Source organism: Thalia democratica, chromosome 9, assembly GCF_965202585.1.
Source record: "Thalia democratica chromosome 9, ktThaDemo2.hap1.1, whole genome shotgun sequence".
In the NCBI taxonomy this organism is placed as follows: domain Eukaryota; kingdom Metazoa; phylum Chordata; class Thaliacea; order Salpida; family Salpidae; genus Thalia; species Thalia democratica.
Genome location: NC_139173.1, coordinates 2,931,139 through 2,947,872, shown reverse-complemented (window position 1 = coordinate 2,947,872; position 16,734 = coordinate 2,931,139). Strand labels below are relative to the sequence as shown.

The following is a 16,734-nucleotide window of genomic DNA, read 5'->3' as shown; positions in this document are numbered from 1 at the left end:
AAGAAACGAATTTTAAACAAAAGACAAGAGCTCTTCTACACCTGCCCGCACTTTAGGAAATTTTATTTTAAAACTTAGCGTACTTATACCCTTATTTGTTAAACGTCATTTTGTTTTGTGTTGTTATAAGCTAAATCTAAATCTGTATTGTGAGTATAAATCATATTTAAAATTTAAAAATCTTTTTCATTATTATTGTTTTTTATTTTTTAATTATAATTTCTTGCATTATTGTATTATTTTTTAGTTATCCATCGTCTTATGTTTATTTTATTTTGCAGGCCTGAAGATCCCTTAGGGGTAAAACATTGTTGCCTTAGTGTGAATAAATAAATTTAAAAATTAAATTTGTCTCAAAAACTAAAATTGTCGAGACCTGTTAGGCCTAAGTAATAGTCCTTGCATATATTACAAGAATAATACATTGTGTATCTAAAATATAATTTTAAGATTAAAAATATGTAGTTTTAAAAACCATTAACTACGAACTAATAAATAATTTCAAGCAATACCAAAACTGTATTTTACACTGAATAAAGTAAAAAATTACATATTTGTTTGGTAAAACTTTTACAAAAGTACATTTTCTTAAACTGTTTTTTGAGCTAAGAGATAAATAAATTCATAAAAGTCATTTAAGTTATTGTTAACTGCTTTTCTTGAATAACTAACAAACTATGACAATTAAAAAATGAAAAACATGCATTTGAAAGATTCAATAGTATACTATTAACACGTTTTGGATGTGTGTTTTTTTTTTAGTTTTTACTAACAAGTGCAAACTACTTACTCGAACTTACAGGCAATGCAGAAAAAAAAGTTTTTAAACTATTGTATTAATTTTTTAGAAATGTTTAATTTAATTTCAGACTCGTGCTAAGCACCAATCTAATTTGTAATTTAAAATACTATAAGTCTGTACCAACATATAGAGTTTATAATAGATAAAAATTGTTCTAAAATGTTTTGAAATTCAGATACATATTATATCATTAAAAAAAGAATTAATTTTACAAAGTTTCATGAAGGTTTTTGTATCCAGTTTTATAACTACAGTTAACCAGTTAATATATACAAATGAACTAATTTTAACAAATATCTTAAAAGTTTAGTTTAGTATATGTACTATTTAAAATATTTGTCATGTTTAAGAAGCTGGCAGTAAACTAGACATTTCCAGATCTCAAACTGTGTACAAACAATTTGAAATTAATTAGTTTTAGTAAACATTGAATATGACTTAGTATTTTTAATAATTTATTGGTTATTTTAAATCAAGATTGTATGTTTATGTATTATAAACCAATGCATAATTTAGCTTTATAGGATAAAGTGAACTAAAAAATAAAATGTTATTACTTTGGTTTTTTATATTGTATGAATGGATGATGTTAATTTAATATGCAAGTCAAGTATCATAAATTTAGTTTATTTTAAATCATATACATCATACTTTAAAATCAGTTTGTAAAAAAACTAGACATCTTCTGATATATTTGAAAATTGAAAAGAATTGTTTAAAGTAAATTTCCTAATTTTTTTTTTTTTGATTTAAGTTAAAAAAGAGTGTACTGTAACTCTTTAAGCTATGTTAAGAGTTTCCTTAAATAGTCTAATATAAATTTTTAAAGTTTAAGCTTTATTTTAATAAATTCTACTGTAAAATAGGTTAATATTGTATTTAATTATCGTTTAAGTTTAATTTTAGAAATAGCTATTTCTTTTTTTAATAAACAAAGTGATACAAAAAAAAATTACTTTTTTTTGTATTAATGTTGATGAATTTGGAACCTCTAACAATTCTAATACTTTTTTGAAAGTTGGTATTTTTGAAAACAATTTAGACATGTGAAGTAGTTAAATATTAGCAGAAATCTTCGAAATGTGGTGGATATTATTATGTTTAAAATAAAAAAAAAATAGTTTATGTGACCAATTATACAAATTTCAATAGTTATAATATTTATCATAATAAATCATTTAAGAAAGTATATATTCCACAGCTAAAATTAATTAAATTTTAAAAATTTGTCATACATAATTTTTTATAAACATTTTTTATTTGTATTATAAAAATAGTACATCCAGTATAAAATAATTCAAGATCGTACATATGTATTCCTTATCACTACAAACTAGCTGAAATTATAAAGCAATTGCAAAATTATTAAATACACTGGGAAATATTAAAAGTTTTTAGAACACACTTTTGGTAGAACTTTAAAAATAACAACTCGTTCAAAACTAACAATGACTTAAACTACTTTAGTTCATAACAAAACTTCTGAAAGGCTAAGTTAATTCCTGTTGTCAAGTACCTAGCAAACTTAATTTTTATATAGGTTTTATAGTAAACGTAAGATAGTTCAAGACATTTTGTGTTTACTTATAATTAAAAACCAATAACTTGAGTTTATAGGTAATCCAGAAGAATAAAATATCAAAACGCGAAACAGTGTCAATAAATTAACTTTAGAATTGTGCCTAACAAAAATTATTTGTTTTCGGAATGTCTAGTATGGTAGAAGTTCTAATAGTTAATAAACATATAAAAAGTTTCTTATGCATATAGTAAGTTAGATACACTTAAAAGAATGAACAACTTGAAACATTTAAGTATTTAGTAAAGTATTTTTTTGTTTTCATTTTAATAACTTCTAATGATCAGCAAATGTAATCAAATGAACTATTTAAAATGCTTCAATTTAATTTAAATCCTACTGATAAACTTAGCCATATACAACAAACTCAACTTACTTTAAATAAAGTAAGCTATACGTTTTCAGAAATAAAGTAGAAACACTTTAAAATTAAATAATTTTATTGAATACTGAATAAAACAAATTAAAGACAGAAATAAAAATTAGCAGATGAATTCATAGACGTTGAGTGCAGCTAATCTGTAATAATAAATATTTTGTTACATTTAGGTTTTAAGTATTTGAATACAATTTGCGTAAAAAATTAACATTTAATATTGTTTTACAGCTATTATCATACATTTTTTGAAACATTTTTTAGGTACAACTCAAACAAGATAGATTTATTTATTTTGAAAACTTTTCATATTAAGTTTGGGAATTGAGTATAAGAATGTAAAACTAAGTAACAAAACTACTATTATTTGTGATAGTTGTTTACATAACTTACAAAATTTATGTAATAGCTAGGGGACTGCTCAATTCCCAATTAAACCCGAGAATTGCTTACTGACCAAGGTTAAGGGTAACAGTGATAGTAGAAATATATCAATATATAAAAAAAAACTAATTAAAATTTTTTTTTGGGTGGGAATTGTAAGTATACCATTAGTGACTAATCAACTAAAATACATACAGCAATTTATTCAGGATTGCCAAAAGTTTTTAAGAAATTTCTTCCAGGTTTTGAAAGAAAACGTTTTGGGTCTTTTTTACGTACAAAATTAAGTTTAACCGTCTTAAAGAGTATAACTAGATTGAAAAGATATTTAAGATACTGTAAACCTGCTTTAAATGTGTTTTCAAATAAAAAGTTAATTATAAAAAAATATATATTCATGACAGATTTTTGTTTTAAATCGAAATTTAACTATTTTATATGTAAAAATTCAAGCTTTTTTTTCTCAAATTCGAGGTTTTTTGGCAAACCTGTGTATTATTTTTTATTTCAAACATGTACTTTTACTTTCGTTTTTTACTATTTGCTCACCAAAAATAAATCTTTAGTTAAAAATAACCTTTAAATGAAATATAAAACCTTTAGCAGAACTGTAAAAGTTTATGGTCACAACTTGAATTTAGGCAAGACGTTTTATATGTATATAGTTATATAGACTTTTATACACAATTTTAATTGTGCTTTTTTGTTAGTTTTATTAACAAAACTTCGTAAAAATTTTATACTGGCAAGTTTCAATCTCAAATTACTATAAATATATAAGAGTTCTTAAGGGTTGACTTTCAACAAGTAAACAAAATTTAGTACAAATTGCAAAATGATGCCATGTAAATTTATTTTGGCAATAGCCAAACGTTGAGCTATAAACTATTTTTTTATAATATTTTTTTTCAATTTACTTGAAGTAACATGTATTTTATAAAATTTTATGATATTGTTTACAATTAGCACGACTATTTTAGAGGTGATATGTAAATCATGACATTCACTTACAAATTTGTTCATCAGTGGAAGTCTACACAGCCTGGACTTTCGTATGCCGTGAGACAAACTCAAGTTAAAATAAATGTGTGTTTTAATGACTTATTTTTATAATAAAGTTATTAATGTTAAATATTATACATGAACTTTCTAATTTATAATCAGTTAACACATTGACTACGCCTAACTTTAAAAATTAGTCTTTTAAGAGTAAAAAATATATCTAGATTGGGTATTTCATGTCTAGAGTAAGCAATTTTTTTTATACCAAATATAAGCCAAAACGTTTGTGTCTCATTTAATTTATACTTATGGATTTATTAACTTGAAAACAAATAGTTGTGGTTGTTTACTATGAAACTTCATACAAAACACTACATTTATTAATGAGAAATAACTTAAATATAGTGCGAACGTTACATTAGAATGTACATGAGACTTTTTAAAACATCTTTATTAGTAGGTGCTCACTGAAACTCAACACGTAAGTGAAACTTGTATTTAAATAGCTAGAAATAATAAAAATGTTTTGAATACTTTGTTAAACACAATAAGAAAACTTTGATTTTAGCAGCACATTATATTTTAACAGCCTACAATATTCTTGATGCAATGTAATAAATTAAATATACTGCATCAAGTTTTAATAGGATCTGAGATTTTTTTATTAATTGCAGTAAAATGCATTACAAGTTACAGGTTGCCAAATATTTTTTGAAAATTTTTAAAACAGTTATTTTATTTCATTCTTAGTAAAAATTTAAATTAAAAATTAAATAGTAATAAACAACATTGAAGAATGCTGTACCTACTTGAAATGCATTTTTTGATGAAAAAACTCTTATGATACAGAAATTTCGAAATTTGTTACTTTTCATGAAAAAAAAGTTAAAATTACAGGTTTTAATAATTTCATTTTTGTTTAATTTCACAATTCCAGGTTTACTGTAGGCTCAATTGCCAAATTACAGATATTTTGGCAACACTGAAATTAGCTATTCGTCCATATGTTTGAATCAAAAAGATAATTTTAAGGATTTAATGAAAAAATTAATTTAATGACTAAATTGAATTAGCAAAGATCAATTCTTAAATTGTCAATTTACGTTAAAATGTTAAAACTTAACTTATAAAAAGCGAAAATAATAAATATTTATGTTCAAAATTAAACATTTTAAATATCTATGCAATTGACATTTATATTATTTTCCTCATAAATTGAATAAAACCATAAGTTTTTTTTTATGTAAAAAAACTCTATAAAACTATTTATTAAAATTTACACAACTATTTTAATTTATTTTGCTGTGATTCTAAATACTTCTGAATGCTAATCTAACAACTGAACTGAAATCTAGATAACAAACAACAACAATTTGTACAACATTTTTTTAATTAACGGAATAAATAAACATTCAAAATAAAAGGAATTTCTTCAACATAAAGTTTCTGTGAAAATTATTTCGTTAATAATAAATAATTTATTATTAATTTTTGAATTCTCACATGCACTTACCTAAATATTTAAATTTGAATCATCTATTCCGAGTTTCCTGTTAAAATTGTTATTAATTTAATTACAATTAAAATATTATTTACTAAAACGATTTTACAAAATTTTAATTAATAAAATGTGAGTAACACTTTGTTTGTTAAAATTTGTTTTAATTTATAGAAGAAATATAGATGCAATATTGCATATAATTTTAATTCTATAACTCTTATTAAATTTTTTATATAAACAGTTTTATTTATTATAACTTAAATTTAACATAACTCATACAAAATATCATTGAAACATCAATAACAATTTTGATATTAATTTCTTGTTAGCAATAAATTATTTGTAATGTTAGTTTTTATTTATATATTAATGCGATATTTTGTATGAATTAAACAATTTAAGTTAGTTATTTTAAAAATAGGACATAAGAGTTTGATTAAAATCATTTGTTTATAATACTGATATATTAAAAAAACATACTTAAATTAAATAAAAATAATCAAACAATTTTTTAACCTCCAACTCTCAATACGATGTCCTTTCCATAAACCTCAGTATCTGTAAAAACAATTTAAAAATTCAACTTTTATTCCATAAACCTCAGTTTCTGTTAAAACAATTTAAAAATAAATTAACAACTCAACTATTATCTCATTAACCTCCGTATCTGTTAAAATACAAAATAATTAAAACATTAATTAACAATTTAACTATTATCCAAATAACCTCAGTGTTTGTTAATTAATAAATCAAAAATTAATTAAGAATTTAATTATTATTCTACAATTTTAATATTTGTATTTCAATACATAGTTTAAGAATTATAAATCCAATTAACAATTATAATATTTACAAATATTTATCACAATGTAACTTTATCACATTAACTGTTTTTAAAGGTTTATTTTTAAAGTGACTATTACAATGTTTCTAATGTTTCAACATTTTTATTAAATATTAACAGATACAATAATATATGTTTTGATAAAATAGATATTATTTACAAATTTAGTAATTTAAATTTGTAGTTGTACTGAAATGTATAAATATTAAAGTCTTTAATACTATTATAAAACTCTATAAAAATACCATTTATTATAATCTGATTATGTAACAAAAATAGTTCATCTTAAGAGTAGCAATTTATCAACTTTGCTTAAATTATCAAAATTTTTAAGAATTCAGTATTTTAAACTTTAAATTACGGACTGTTTTGATTCTATGTAGAATTTTATTTCAAAAAATGAATTATCTGATTCCTGTAAGACCTGAACAGGGTTACCACTGGTTTTTGGAAAAAATTTTCCAGGTTTTAAAAAAGTACACGTTTTTGGGTTTATTTTTTGTTTAAAGTTAAGTTTGAAGTTAAATAGTGAGTCAAATAGTAAAACAACATTAAAAAGTGCTGTTAAGCTAATTTAAATGTCTTTATTAGTGTATTTTTGTTGATTACAAATTTTTTTTACTTATATGACAGATTTTTTGTGCCAAATTGAAATTTTACTACTTAACATGTAAAAGTTGTTTAAAATTCTATTTATTTTTTTGAAATATCTAAAATTCCAGTTTTTTTATCCTAAATTGTCAAATTCAAGGTTTTTTAGGTTTTGTGGCAACCCTGGCCTGAATTTAGATTAAAGATCCGGCAATGTTTGTTTTTAAAAGTTTAGGAACTAGACAAGATATTTTCTAATCCAGCTGTAACTAAATAAAATCTATGTTTGATCGTTTGGGCCCGGTTTGAAACACGAACAAAAATCACAGTGATGGATAATTTCACATAATAAGTAATTTTAAAGCAATTAAGAGAATAATTGTTTCAAAAACAAATAGAGTATATATAATCATAAGTCACTGATTCTAATTTTAAGGTTTGAATATATCAAGAATTTATTATATTATTATAAATAATTACATATTACAATGATACTAATGGATAATTCCAGATAAATGTTATTTTATGTGAAATTTTAAGGATTATAATTTTAAAATGAATTAGAGTTCATCTAATCATAAGTTTCTGATATTTTATAATTTATATAAATATATTGATATGACAGTATTTAAAAAAATTAAACAATCTTTTAAAACAAAGTTGTAGACTTTAATACCACGATTTTATTTATTTTGTAGCTTTAAAAGAAACTTTTAAGGGCATGGGGGATTAAACACTTTTTATGAAAAGTTTTACATAAGTAAGGCTACAATAAACTTACCACTTGTTAAAATTCAAACTAACTTTTGAGATATAGACGATCAATGTTAGTAAGTTCTATAGGTTCTAGGTAGGCAAACTAAAAAGGCAAAGATAGACTATTTCACTAAAAATCTTTTTTCTCCTTCAGTATTTCAGCAATTGTTTTAAAACTTTTAAAGGGTAATCTTTAATAAATTTTAAACAATTGTATAAAATATATTTTTAAATTTTTGTAAAAATCAATTGTTATAAAAAACATACCTAAAAATTTTGTTTTTTCAAATTTAGTCATAATTTGTTTTATGTTTTTTTTTTAATTAGCTTCTTACAAGTTGTTTGTTTATGTTGAAAAGTACATTTCCTTAAAATTTGAATTAAATTGGTAAAAAAATGAAGGAGGAGATAGATTATTAGTAATTTTTATGACCTTGAAAGTTTTTTGATTGCACACGGTTGTAACGTTTTTTTTTTTATAAAATTTTTGAATCTCTAAGATTAATTGTTATTTTTTGTTGTATAAAAAGTATAATATATACTCTAACCTTTGAAATACAGTCAATGATAATTTTTGCAAAAAAATGTTGGACCCCCCGCCTTATGCCCTTACTTTTAAATTACTACACACGCTTTGTTAAATTTTGTCTGCATCCGTTTTGAAAAATAAATAGCAATCACTTAGTATTTAATGAATTTGGTTTACACTGAATTCGTTTTCTGCAACACTGTTTTATTAATACATATCTAATACACAAAAAATCTGTAAAATTATAACTAATTTACTTAAGTATGAAATTTAAATTAATATAAAATATTATGCTACAAATTCATTTGCTTTAACAGACTTATATTTCATATTTTCAAGAATTAAATTAATTTCAAAATTGTCATAAAAGTTTTTTTGATATCCAGGACTTTTATAAATTACATAATTATAACAAAAAAGCAGTACATAGATGTTTTGAACATAAATTGCTTACCAGATACTTTAACAAGACGTTTGGTATGATAAAACAACAATCTATTTTTAAATACTCTTATTAGGATTTTCTTTCATTTCTTTATTTACAATTTTACTTTTTTCGTTCATTTTTGTTTAAGCTTTTTTTTGATTGTACAAAATATTTATTTTTTTTAACCATACTTCAGTTTAAAAAGTAAGTCTTTTTGACAAAGAATAATAAAAAAATCCAGTAGAAAGAAAATCACGTATAACTAAGTCTAAATATAATTTTTGAGACAGTCGAATAGTTTCAATATTATGAGAATGAATTGTTAACAATATGAATGTAAATTTCTCATTTGTATTTAAAATGTGCGACAAAAATTGACCCCAACAGACCCTTTATTACGACTTATGGACCTCCCTTTGGCCCCTTTAATAGATTATGGCCCACTTTGGAAAACCTGGTTCTAAAGTTTGTACTAGGTTTTAGAAAAATATTTGCTTAAAAAGCTTACATTTGATATAAATAACATTTAAAATTTAATCAAGAAAAACATCGGCGAAAGTCTGCAGAGCATAAGCCTGGACTTTCGTATGCCGTGAGACAAGCTCAAGTTTAATTAAATTCTGATGGTCGAATTGGCCCTTTTGTTAAAGATTTAAAATAACAACTCTTCAGTTTAATATTGAAGAACTTGTAGATGTACAATTTAAGATTTAGCACTTAAATACCAAATTCTGACCCTAAACATTTAACCCTAAAACTTTAATCTTTTGTATTTACATAAAAGCAATAACCCTTGAAAACTTGAATTTAAATATAGAACTTAATGAGTCTATATTTCGAACAGTGAATGCTTTTTATTCTTGAAAGTTTTTTAGAAAATAGTATGAGCAAATTTATTTTTAATGATGATAAACTTTTTAATTAAAAGAATGTTTATATCAAACTTCTTGACTTTTTTTCGAAAACCCTTTTTTTTTCTACATTTTTTAATTTTTCAATATTTCCTGACTTTGTAGCAACCCTGCCCACGCTTTTTTTTTCTTAGAATTTTATTCCTAAACCATGTAAAAGAACATGCAGCCTATAAAAAATGCTTTCTTCGATTTTAAAACTTTTCGCACTTTATTCATTTTAAAATTAATTTTCAAGTAAATTTAATCTAAATCTATTTTAAACAGCAAGTAAGCTTAATATGCTTGATGGACAAAATTATTCAAGTAGAATGAGTTTTAATTGGATTCTTTCTTAGTTTCGCATTGAAACTTACCAATTTCAACTTTAGTTTCAACAACTTCTGGTGCAACCTCTTCAACCACCACTGCCGCTTCTTCCACAGGGGCTTCTTCCACAGGGGCGGCTTCTGCTGGAGCCTCTACGACTTCTGGGGCGGCTTCAACGACAACTGGCTCTTCAACGGGAGCAGCTTCAGGTTCAGCAACTACCTCTGGAACTTCAGGAGCGACTTCAGGAGCGACCTCTTCAACTACAGGCTCCTCTTCAGCTGGAGCAACTACTACAGCTTCTTCGGCAACTACTACAGCTTCTTCGGCTGCGGCTTCTTCTGCAGCAGGGGTCTCCTCAGCTACAGGGGCTTCCTCTGCTACGACTGGAGCTACTTCTTCAGCGACTGGTTCCTCTACAACTTCTTCAACTGGGGCTGCTTCTTCAGTCGGTACCTCAGCAACAACTGCTGGGTTTTCTTCTGATGCTGGGGCTTCTTCTGATGGAGCAGCCTCTTCGGAAGCCTCAGCTGCAACTGGAGCCTCCTCAACAGCTGGTTCAGCTGCTACTTCTTCGACAACCTCAGCTGCTTCTTCGACTACCTCGGCTACTTCTTCGACGACTTCAACTGGTTCTTCTGTAGCTTCTTCAGAAGCGGCCTTTCATAATTTCAAATTACATACAAATACAAAACTTTTACAAATTTCAAAAAACTTACAACTTCTTCTTCTGCTACCGGTTCCTCTTCGGCGGCTGCTTCTGTTCAAGCAACATTTTTGCGTTATTACGTCACAACAGGTTGCAACTATTACGTCACAAAAGTTCACTACAATGTCACACCAAACATGCAAGCTACAACTTCATGCAACTGTTTCTCAACTTTTTCTTTTAAATCCTTTATCTTTTCTCAATCTTCCCTTTTTTCTCTGATCTTTACTTCAACTCTAAACTTGTTCCCAGTTCTCTAAACTCCACTAAACTGACTTTGAACAAAAACTTCTACCTTATTTCTAAAACTTCTGTCCAATTCTACCTTCTTTCTATTTCTACTTATTTTCTGTCTTATGCAAATAGCTGAACTAATTTTAAGCGAATCACAGCAAACTGGGTTAGGTGAAAATTATTTATGTTAATGTTGTTTTTGTATTATTTAAATATTTTGTTAGATATTTCAAGCTATATATAAATATTAATTCTATTTGCCAGGATATTTTTTGTTAACCTTTTGGGTTTAAGTATCTAACAGTAATATTTTTCTTAAGTTAATTTAAATTAAGCAGCTAGTTTAAAAGCACAAATTAAATCATTGGTGAGCAAACAAATGATTAGAAAGAACTATTAAATATTATAAATATTAATTAAATAAATGTTAATTAAATAAATATTATATAACATATTCAACAAACCTGATTCAACTTCTACTTCTTCTTCTTCAGCCTGTTAATTTTCAATAAATTTAAATTTAAAAATTATACTTTATATTATTCTACTAGTTGTTTTGATGTAAATTTAATTACTTCAATAAAAATTATTTATACCAATTTTAGTTTTCTTGATATTTAATATTAACTGCCTAAAAAGCTTTTCAAGTCGGAAAACTATTACTATTGTCCATTTTAAATAATAAAACACTTGAAGATAAAAAAGAAGCTTTAATAACCAAGTTTAATAAATACTAAAATTAAATTTTACAATTTATGAAGACCAGGCATATGTCAATAAGTAATACAGACATGATTATATAAAATTAATATTTTTGACTAAGGAAAAGGATATATTAACAATTTCGAATTCTTTAAGAATAAGCTAACAACTTCTTCTATTTTTTGAAAATTTAAAGCTATTTTTTTTTTTGAAATTTGAACGCTTAAACAGTTTTGTAACTGAAAAATTTACTACTCCTATGGTTTTAAGCAACTACCTTCAAACTTTTTCAGCCTTAAAAAAAAGCTGTTATTTGGATTTTTAATTTTCAGCCAAGTTTTTTCTTGATATTAAAAAAAGCCCTAAATAAAAGACATTGAGATTAAATCACTTTGGTTTGGTTTTTTAGTCTTGTTTTTATATAAATTACCCGTAATTTTTACTGCTTATTATAATTTAAAGTAAATCCAGCTAAATAAGCATTTAAAGTTAAAGAATTTTATAGGTTCCTTACGGAATGTGACAAGTTAAAAAAAATTCTAAAAAAATTATACTAAAAACCTTAATTTCTTTCATAACTTTTAAGACACTTTTAGAATTCTGATCAATTTTAATTTATATTTAAAAAAAAAAAAGGCTTTTTTTTAGGTAACAATTTTCTTATTTTTGATAAGAATTACTAATGGTTCACACTTTAAGCTTTAATATTATAGCAAATAGTTTTTTTTTTTTGACCCCCATATCCTTACAAAACATCAAAATTTCAGTACAGCTTCTTAAAAATGTATATAAAAAAAAGAAAACTAAATATGAAATATATCAAAGAAAAAATTTATGCCAAAAAAGAAAGTTTTATAAAATATAAAATTTCTGAATTATTCAATGAGAAATATGCTTGGCAGCTACAAAACAGTGAACTTCACTTTATGAAAATTATAATTTCACAACGACGGCAGCAATTAGAACAGAAAATGTTAAGCAATCTGGTCAACTAAATATTTGAAAAAAGTAACTACTTTATTTTGAAGGAAAGTTTGGTGCTCAACTTAAGTTCGAATTAAGAACCTTCTATGTAATAACAACTTCGTTTAATCAGTCTATAACAAGTCTATATTCGAAAAATTTATAATTTGCTATGTATTTGGCAAATTTCAATAAAAATTTCTTGTAATAAATTGTTTTCAGGACAAAATAATTAGAATGTGACGGAGTTGTGCTCAAATCAAACTTGATCTGAGGTCTTAGGTGACACAAGAAGTTGTATATAATGACAGTATATTACAAGACAAAATTGCTGTCTAGCCTTAAAGACGTGTTTTGAAAACGCGAAACATTACATAATACAATTACATTACAATCAACATTACTAGTACTAGATGCACGCAAACCCACTTTAAAATAACTCGAGTTACAGCTCCACATTTAAAGCTAATAAAATAAATATAGCTATACTGAAAGGAAATACAAAGATCTACAAAAGGCCTTTTAAAATAATTTGAATAAGGTTTTCCCAAAGTGGGCCATTACAGAAATTTAGGGGGCTATAAGCAGCAGAGAAGCCACAGGGGAGCCATGAGTCCATAACTTGAAACTTACACTAGATATTCTGGAGTTGGTAAAGAAGAACAGCAAAAAAAAAGGGTTTTAGGCGTTTTTAATGGTCGTCTTGGAGTAATTTTGTTGAAGGGGGCCACAGCTTTTTTTAATTCTTTAAAGGGGGCATTCTGAAAAAAACAGCTTAGGATTTTAATGACTTTCAACCTTATCTTCTGTACCCTTGAAAAAGTACAAATGTAGAAATGTACAAAAATCTTATAGTATTTTGAGTAATATTATAACGACCATAAATAGTATAAAACTTACTTAAATACCTACTTAACATACAGTGCACCACAGTAAATAGTCACATACAGTCGCATGGTGTGAAATCAAAAGAAAATTTATGACCTAATGGACTACAGTGAACCTAATTGTGTATTATACTACAGGTTTTAACAAATTACCTAATAACCTGTAGTATATGACAGACAACTACTTATATCAAACTATATTACTTCAAACTATATAGCTACTATATAACTATATACTACAGGTTTTACCTCAGCTTCTTCTTCGGCTGCCTCTTCTTCTTGTTCTTCCTCTTCTTCTTCATCTTCGTCATCGTCGTCTTCATCTTCTTCGTCAATTGCGTCTGGATCTTCTCCGGTCATCATCTGTTGAAATATTTAAAATAAATTATGTACATGTGACACATATGTTTTAATTATATTGAACTTTCTCCAGTGTTGAAATAATTGCATTATTCACACAAACTGCATGCTGAAGTTGAATGCAAATTAGTTCAAGTTTAATGTATATAGTCAGTGTAAGTAACAGGTTCAAAACTTTAAAATATGTATATACATATATAAAATGAACCGACTACATGGGGTTAAAAAGTTACTTTGTACTGAAAAGCTATCTCAGGTTCAACCCATCTCAGCACAACTTTTAAATGATTAAATTTTAAGGCCATAGGAAGAGGGTAAGCCACGTTTTTTACAAGTTGACTTTATTTTATAGAGTTTTTTTTAAGCTTTAAGATGCTTTTAATGGTTTTAAAGAATTCGAATTATTTTTTGAGATATGACCAGTCAAAGTCGGGCCGCATAATAGGTTCCCTATGGGAAGGGAAAACTAAAATAGCGAAAAAAGACTATTTTGTTTTTAATCTATCTCCTCCTAGATTTTCCAAGCAATCTTCTTCAAACTTTCACAGTCTAATCTTTATACAATAACAAAAAAATGTTACTTGTGAATTAAAAAAATTTTAAGTAAAAATACATTTTAATTAAAAAAAGACTTTTTTTCTATTTTTTGTCATAAAATTTTCATTTTTTTAAATTATCAAAACTCATAGGTAAAGTTTTTTTCTTATAATGTAAAGAACATTTTCTGAAAATTTGAAGATTGCTTGAAAAATGAAGGAGATAGATTTTTAGTGATTTTTAAAATTTCCAAGAAAATTAACCACAAAAATCGGTCTATACATTTGTATTGGAAACTTTTTACAAAAAATAAAATACCTCAGAATTTAATGATATTTTGGAATTCTATAAAAACTGGCTTATAGTTTGTAATTAAAGCTTTCATAGAAAAGCTAAAGTTAATTTTTGTAAAAAAAAGTGTTTTTATTTAATAAAATCTCACTAAATACTTTTTCAACTTGTAAATTAACATGTTTATGCTTATGATTACTTTAATCATTTGTAAAGGTATAGTCGTGAACTTTGTTTGAAACTTTATAATAGAAAGTTAAAGCTTAAAAAAATTAAGAAGGTGCGTATTATTATCTTATCTGATATAAAACAATTACCCAAGTTAGTTACTTAACTATAACATAAACTCTCGTTTTATCTGAAACATAATAAATTAATAAGTTCAATAACTTACAATTCTAAATTATTACTAACAATTTTGAATTGTAATCTCTGATGAGTTTTTAAATATCATAAATTAAGTTATATTAAATATAAAAAGCTAACAATTTTGAACTGTTTGAATTCCTCTTGGCTGTAGTCCCTGATGAGTTTTGGATTGAAAGTTCCATCTTCGAAATCATTGATCCTTTGAATCATATCGCTACAGTATTTCAGTGTCTGTGAAAATATTATTACATTTGGAAAAAAATAATAATACCACAGTTCTTCAATGTCTGTTAAAATAATATATTATGTTTTGAATTTAATCATATTACGGCAATATTTTGTTGTAAAACAATTATTGTAAAGTTGTCACTACACTATAAATTTTTTTTTAAATCAAATTTTTAATTAACCTATATTACTATTATATTTATAAAAAAAACTTGCCATTAGAAACTTTGACGAAAAAAATTAAGTGTACTTTATTTATGAGATTAATTAGAACTTTATTGAGTCATTTTAAGTTGTAATAAACAAATATTTTTTAAAAGTTACTCAAATTCAAATTGGTACATAGAAGCTCCTAAATTTTAAAAAGAATCAAAACTGAGTAATATACTTTATTTTAAAAACATTGATATTTTCAACACTAAATAATTTTTTAAATGTAAAATAATTTATACAAACAAACTAACAAAAGCAAAGAGTCCAGTTCCGATCAACATTCCAGCGATTGGTCCCTTGTAGGAGTCCGGCATGTTTTTGAAAGGTGACATTCCTTGGAACGTTTTTTCCATTCTTTTCATGAAAGTCCTCCTTGACTCCATCACTTTCATTCCTTAAAAAAAAAACTTTCATTTCATGGAAATTCTTTTACTTACTACTACTTTCATGTTATAAATCAAATACGTAAAATAACTAACTATATTATTTTTATCAAAGTTGTTTGTGATTCAGCTATTTGTATTCTTTATTTAAAAAACTTATATTTAAAAAATTTATTTTCAATAAACGCAATTTAAAATTTAACAATTTTACTCTTTAAACAAAATAAATTAATATCATTTTTATGTTAATCCTTTTTGATTCAACTTTTTATTATTTTTAAAGATTATAAATATAGTTACTTGTCTTATTTAGGTATTTGGCTTAAACATATTTCTCGATTTACTGAAATGTAAAGACCTTATACTTTGATTAAAAACAAACAATGCATAAAATATTTAATTTATGTTGCTAAGTAAATTGAGTATAACAGTACTTTTAACTTTTCAGTGACTAACTTGTTAAATAAACAACAAACATTCAAACATTATATGGACAAATATATAGACTCTTAATTCTTATATAACACAAACTGAAGATTACTAAAAAACACAGTAAAAAAATAGAAATATTAGTATTTATATAATATCAGTAAAAAACGAAAACAATACAATTTTTTAAACTCACCCTGCCTTCCATGAAGCCTCAAGGACTGTAATTTTGTAGATAAAATTCTTGAGTTCATATTTACAGTTAGTTAGACGCTGGATTCTGTTAATTATTATATTAATAATCTTATTTTATATAAATTTGAAATCATATTTCAACTCAATACGAACGTATAAGTACATTTCAACTTTAAAGTGTTAATCAATTTATTAACACCTCTATCTATATTTTCCAAATTTA

The 16,734-nt window shown here is 24.9% G+C and overlaps 1 protein-coding gene across 2 annotated transcripts; it reads right to left on the bottom strand.

The window, feature by feature from the left end:
• Positions 1 to 2,803: 2,803 nt before the first annotated feature.
• LOC145843957 (uncharacterized) lies at positions 2,804 to 16,598 on the bottom strand. 2 transcript variants are annotated; one of them, XM_082951247.1, is made up of 10 exons: positions 16,513 to 16,598; positions 15,756 to 15,898; positions 15,181 to 15,294; positions 13,756 to 13,869; positions 11,419 to 11,449; positions 10,731 to 10,771; positions 10,059 to 10,671; positions 6,161 to 6,202; positions 5,657 to 5,693; positions 2,804 to 2,900 (listed from the first exon to the last, which is right to left on the bottom strand). In XM_082951247.1, exons 1-9 carry the CDS (start codon positions 16,568 to 16,570, stop codon positions 5,680 to 5,682), a joined length of 1,170 nt encoding a protein of 389 aa, XP_082807373.1. In that variant the 5' UTR covers positions 16,571 to 16,598; the 3' UTR covers positions 2,804 to 2,900; positions 5,657 to 5,679. The 2 variants fall into 2 exon arrangements, with proteins under 2 accessions (XP_082807373.1, XP_082807372.1); XM_082951246.1 differs by lacking the exon at positions 2,804 to 2,900 and adding an exon at positions 5,516 to 5,589.
• Positions 16,599 to 16,734: the final 136 nt, after the last annotated feature.

Excerpts from the sequence above, each read along its gene's own strand:
- LOC145843957 (XM_082951247.1), bottom strand. The coding sequence starts at position 16,570 with ATGAACTCAAGAATTTTATCTACAAAATTACAGTCCTTGAGGCTTCAT. Across the intron at positions 10,772-11,418 it reads AGAAGTAGAAGTTGAATCAG|AAGCAGCCGCCGAAGAGGAA; the intron begins GTTTGTTGAATA and ends TTGCTTGAACAG. Across the intron at positions 10,672-10,730 it reads CGGTAGCAGAAGAAGAAGTT|GCCGCTTCTGAAGAAGCTAC; the intron begins GTAAGTTTTTTG and ends AAATTATGAAAG.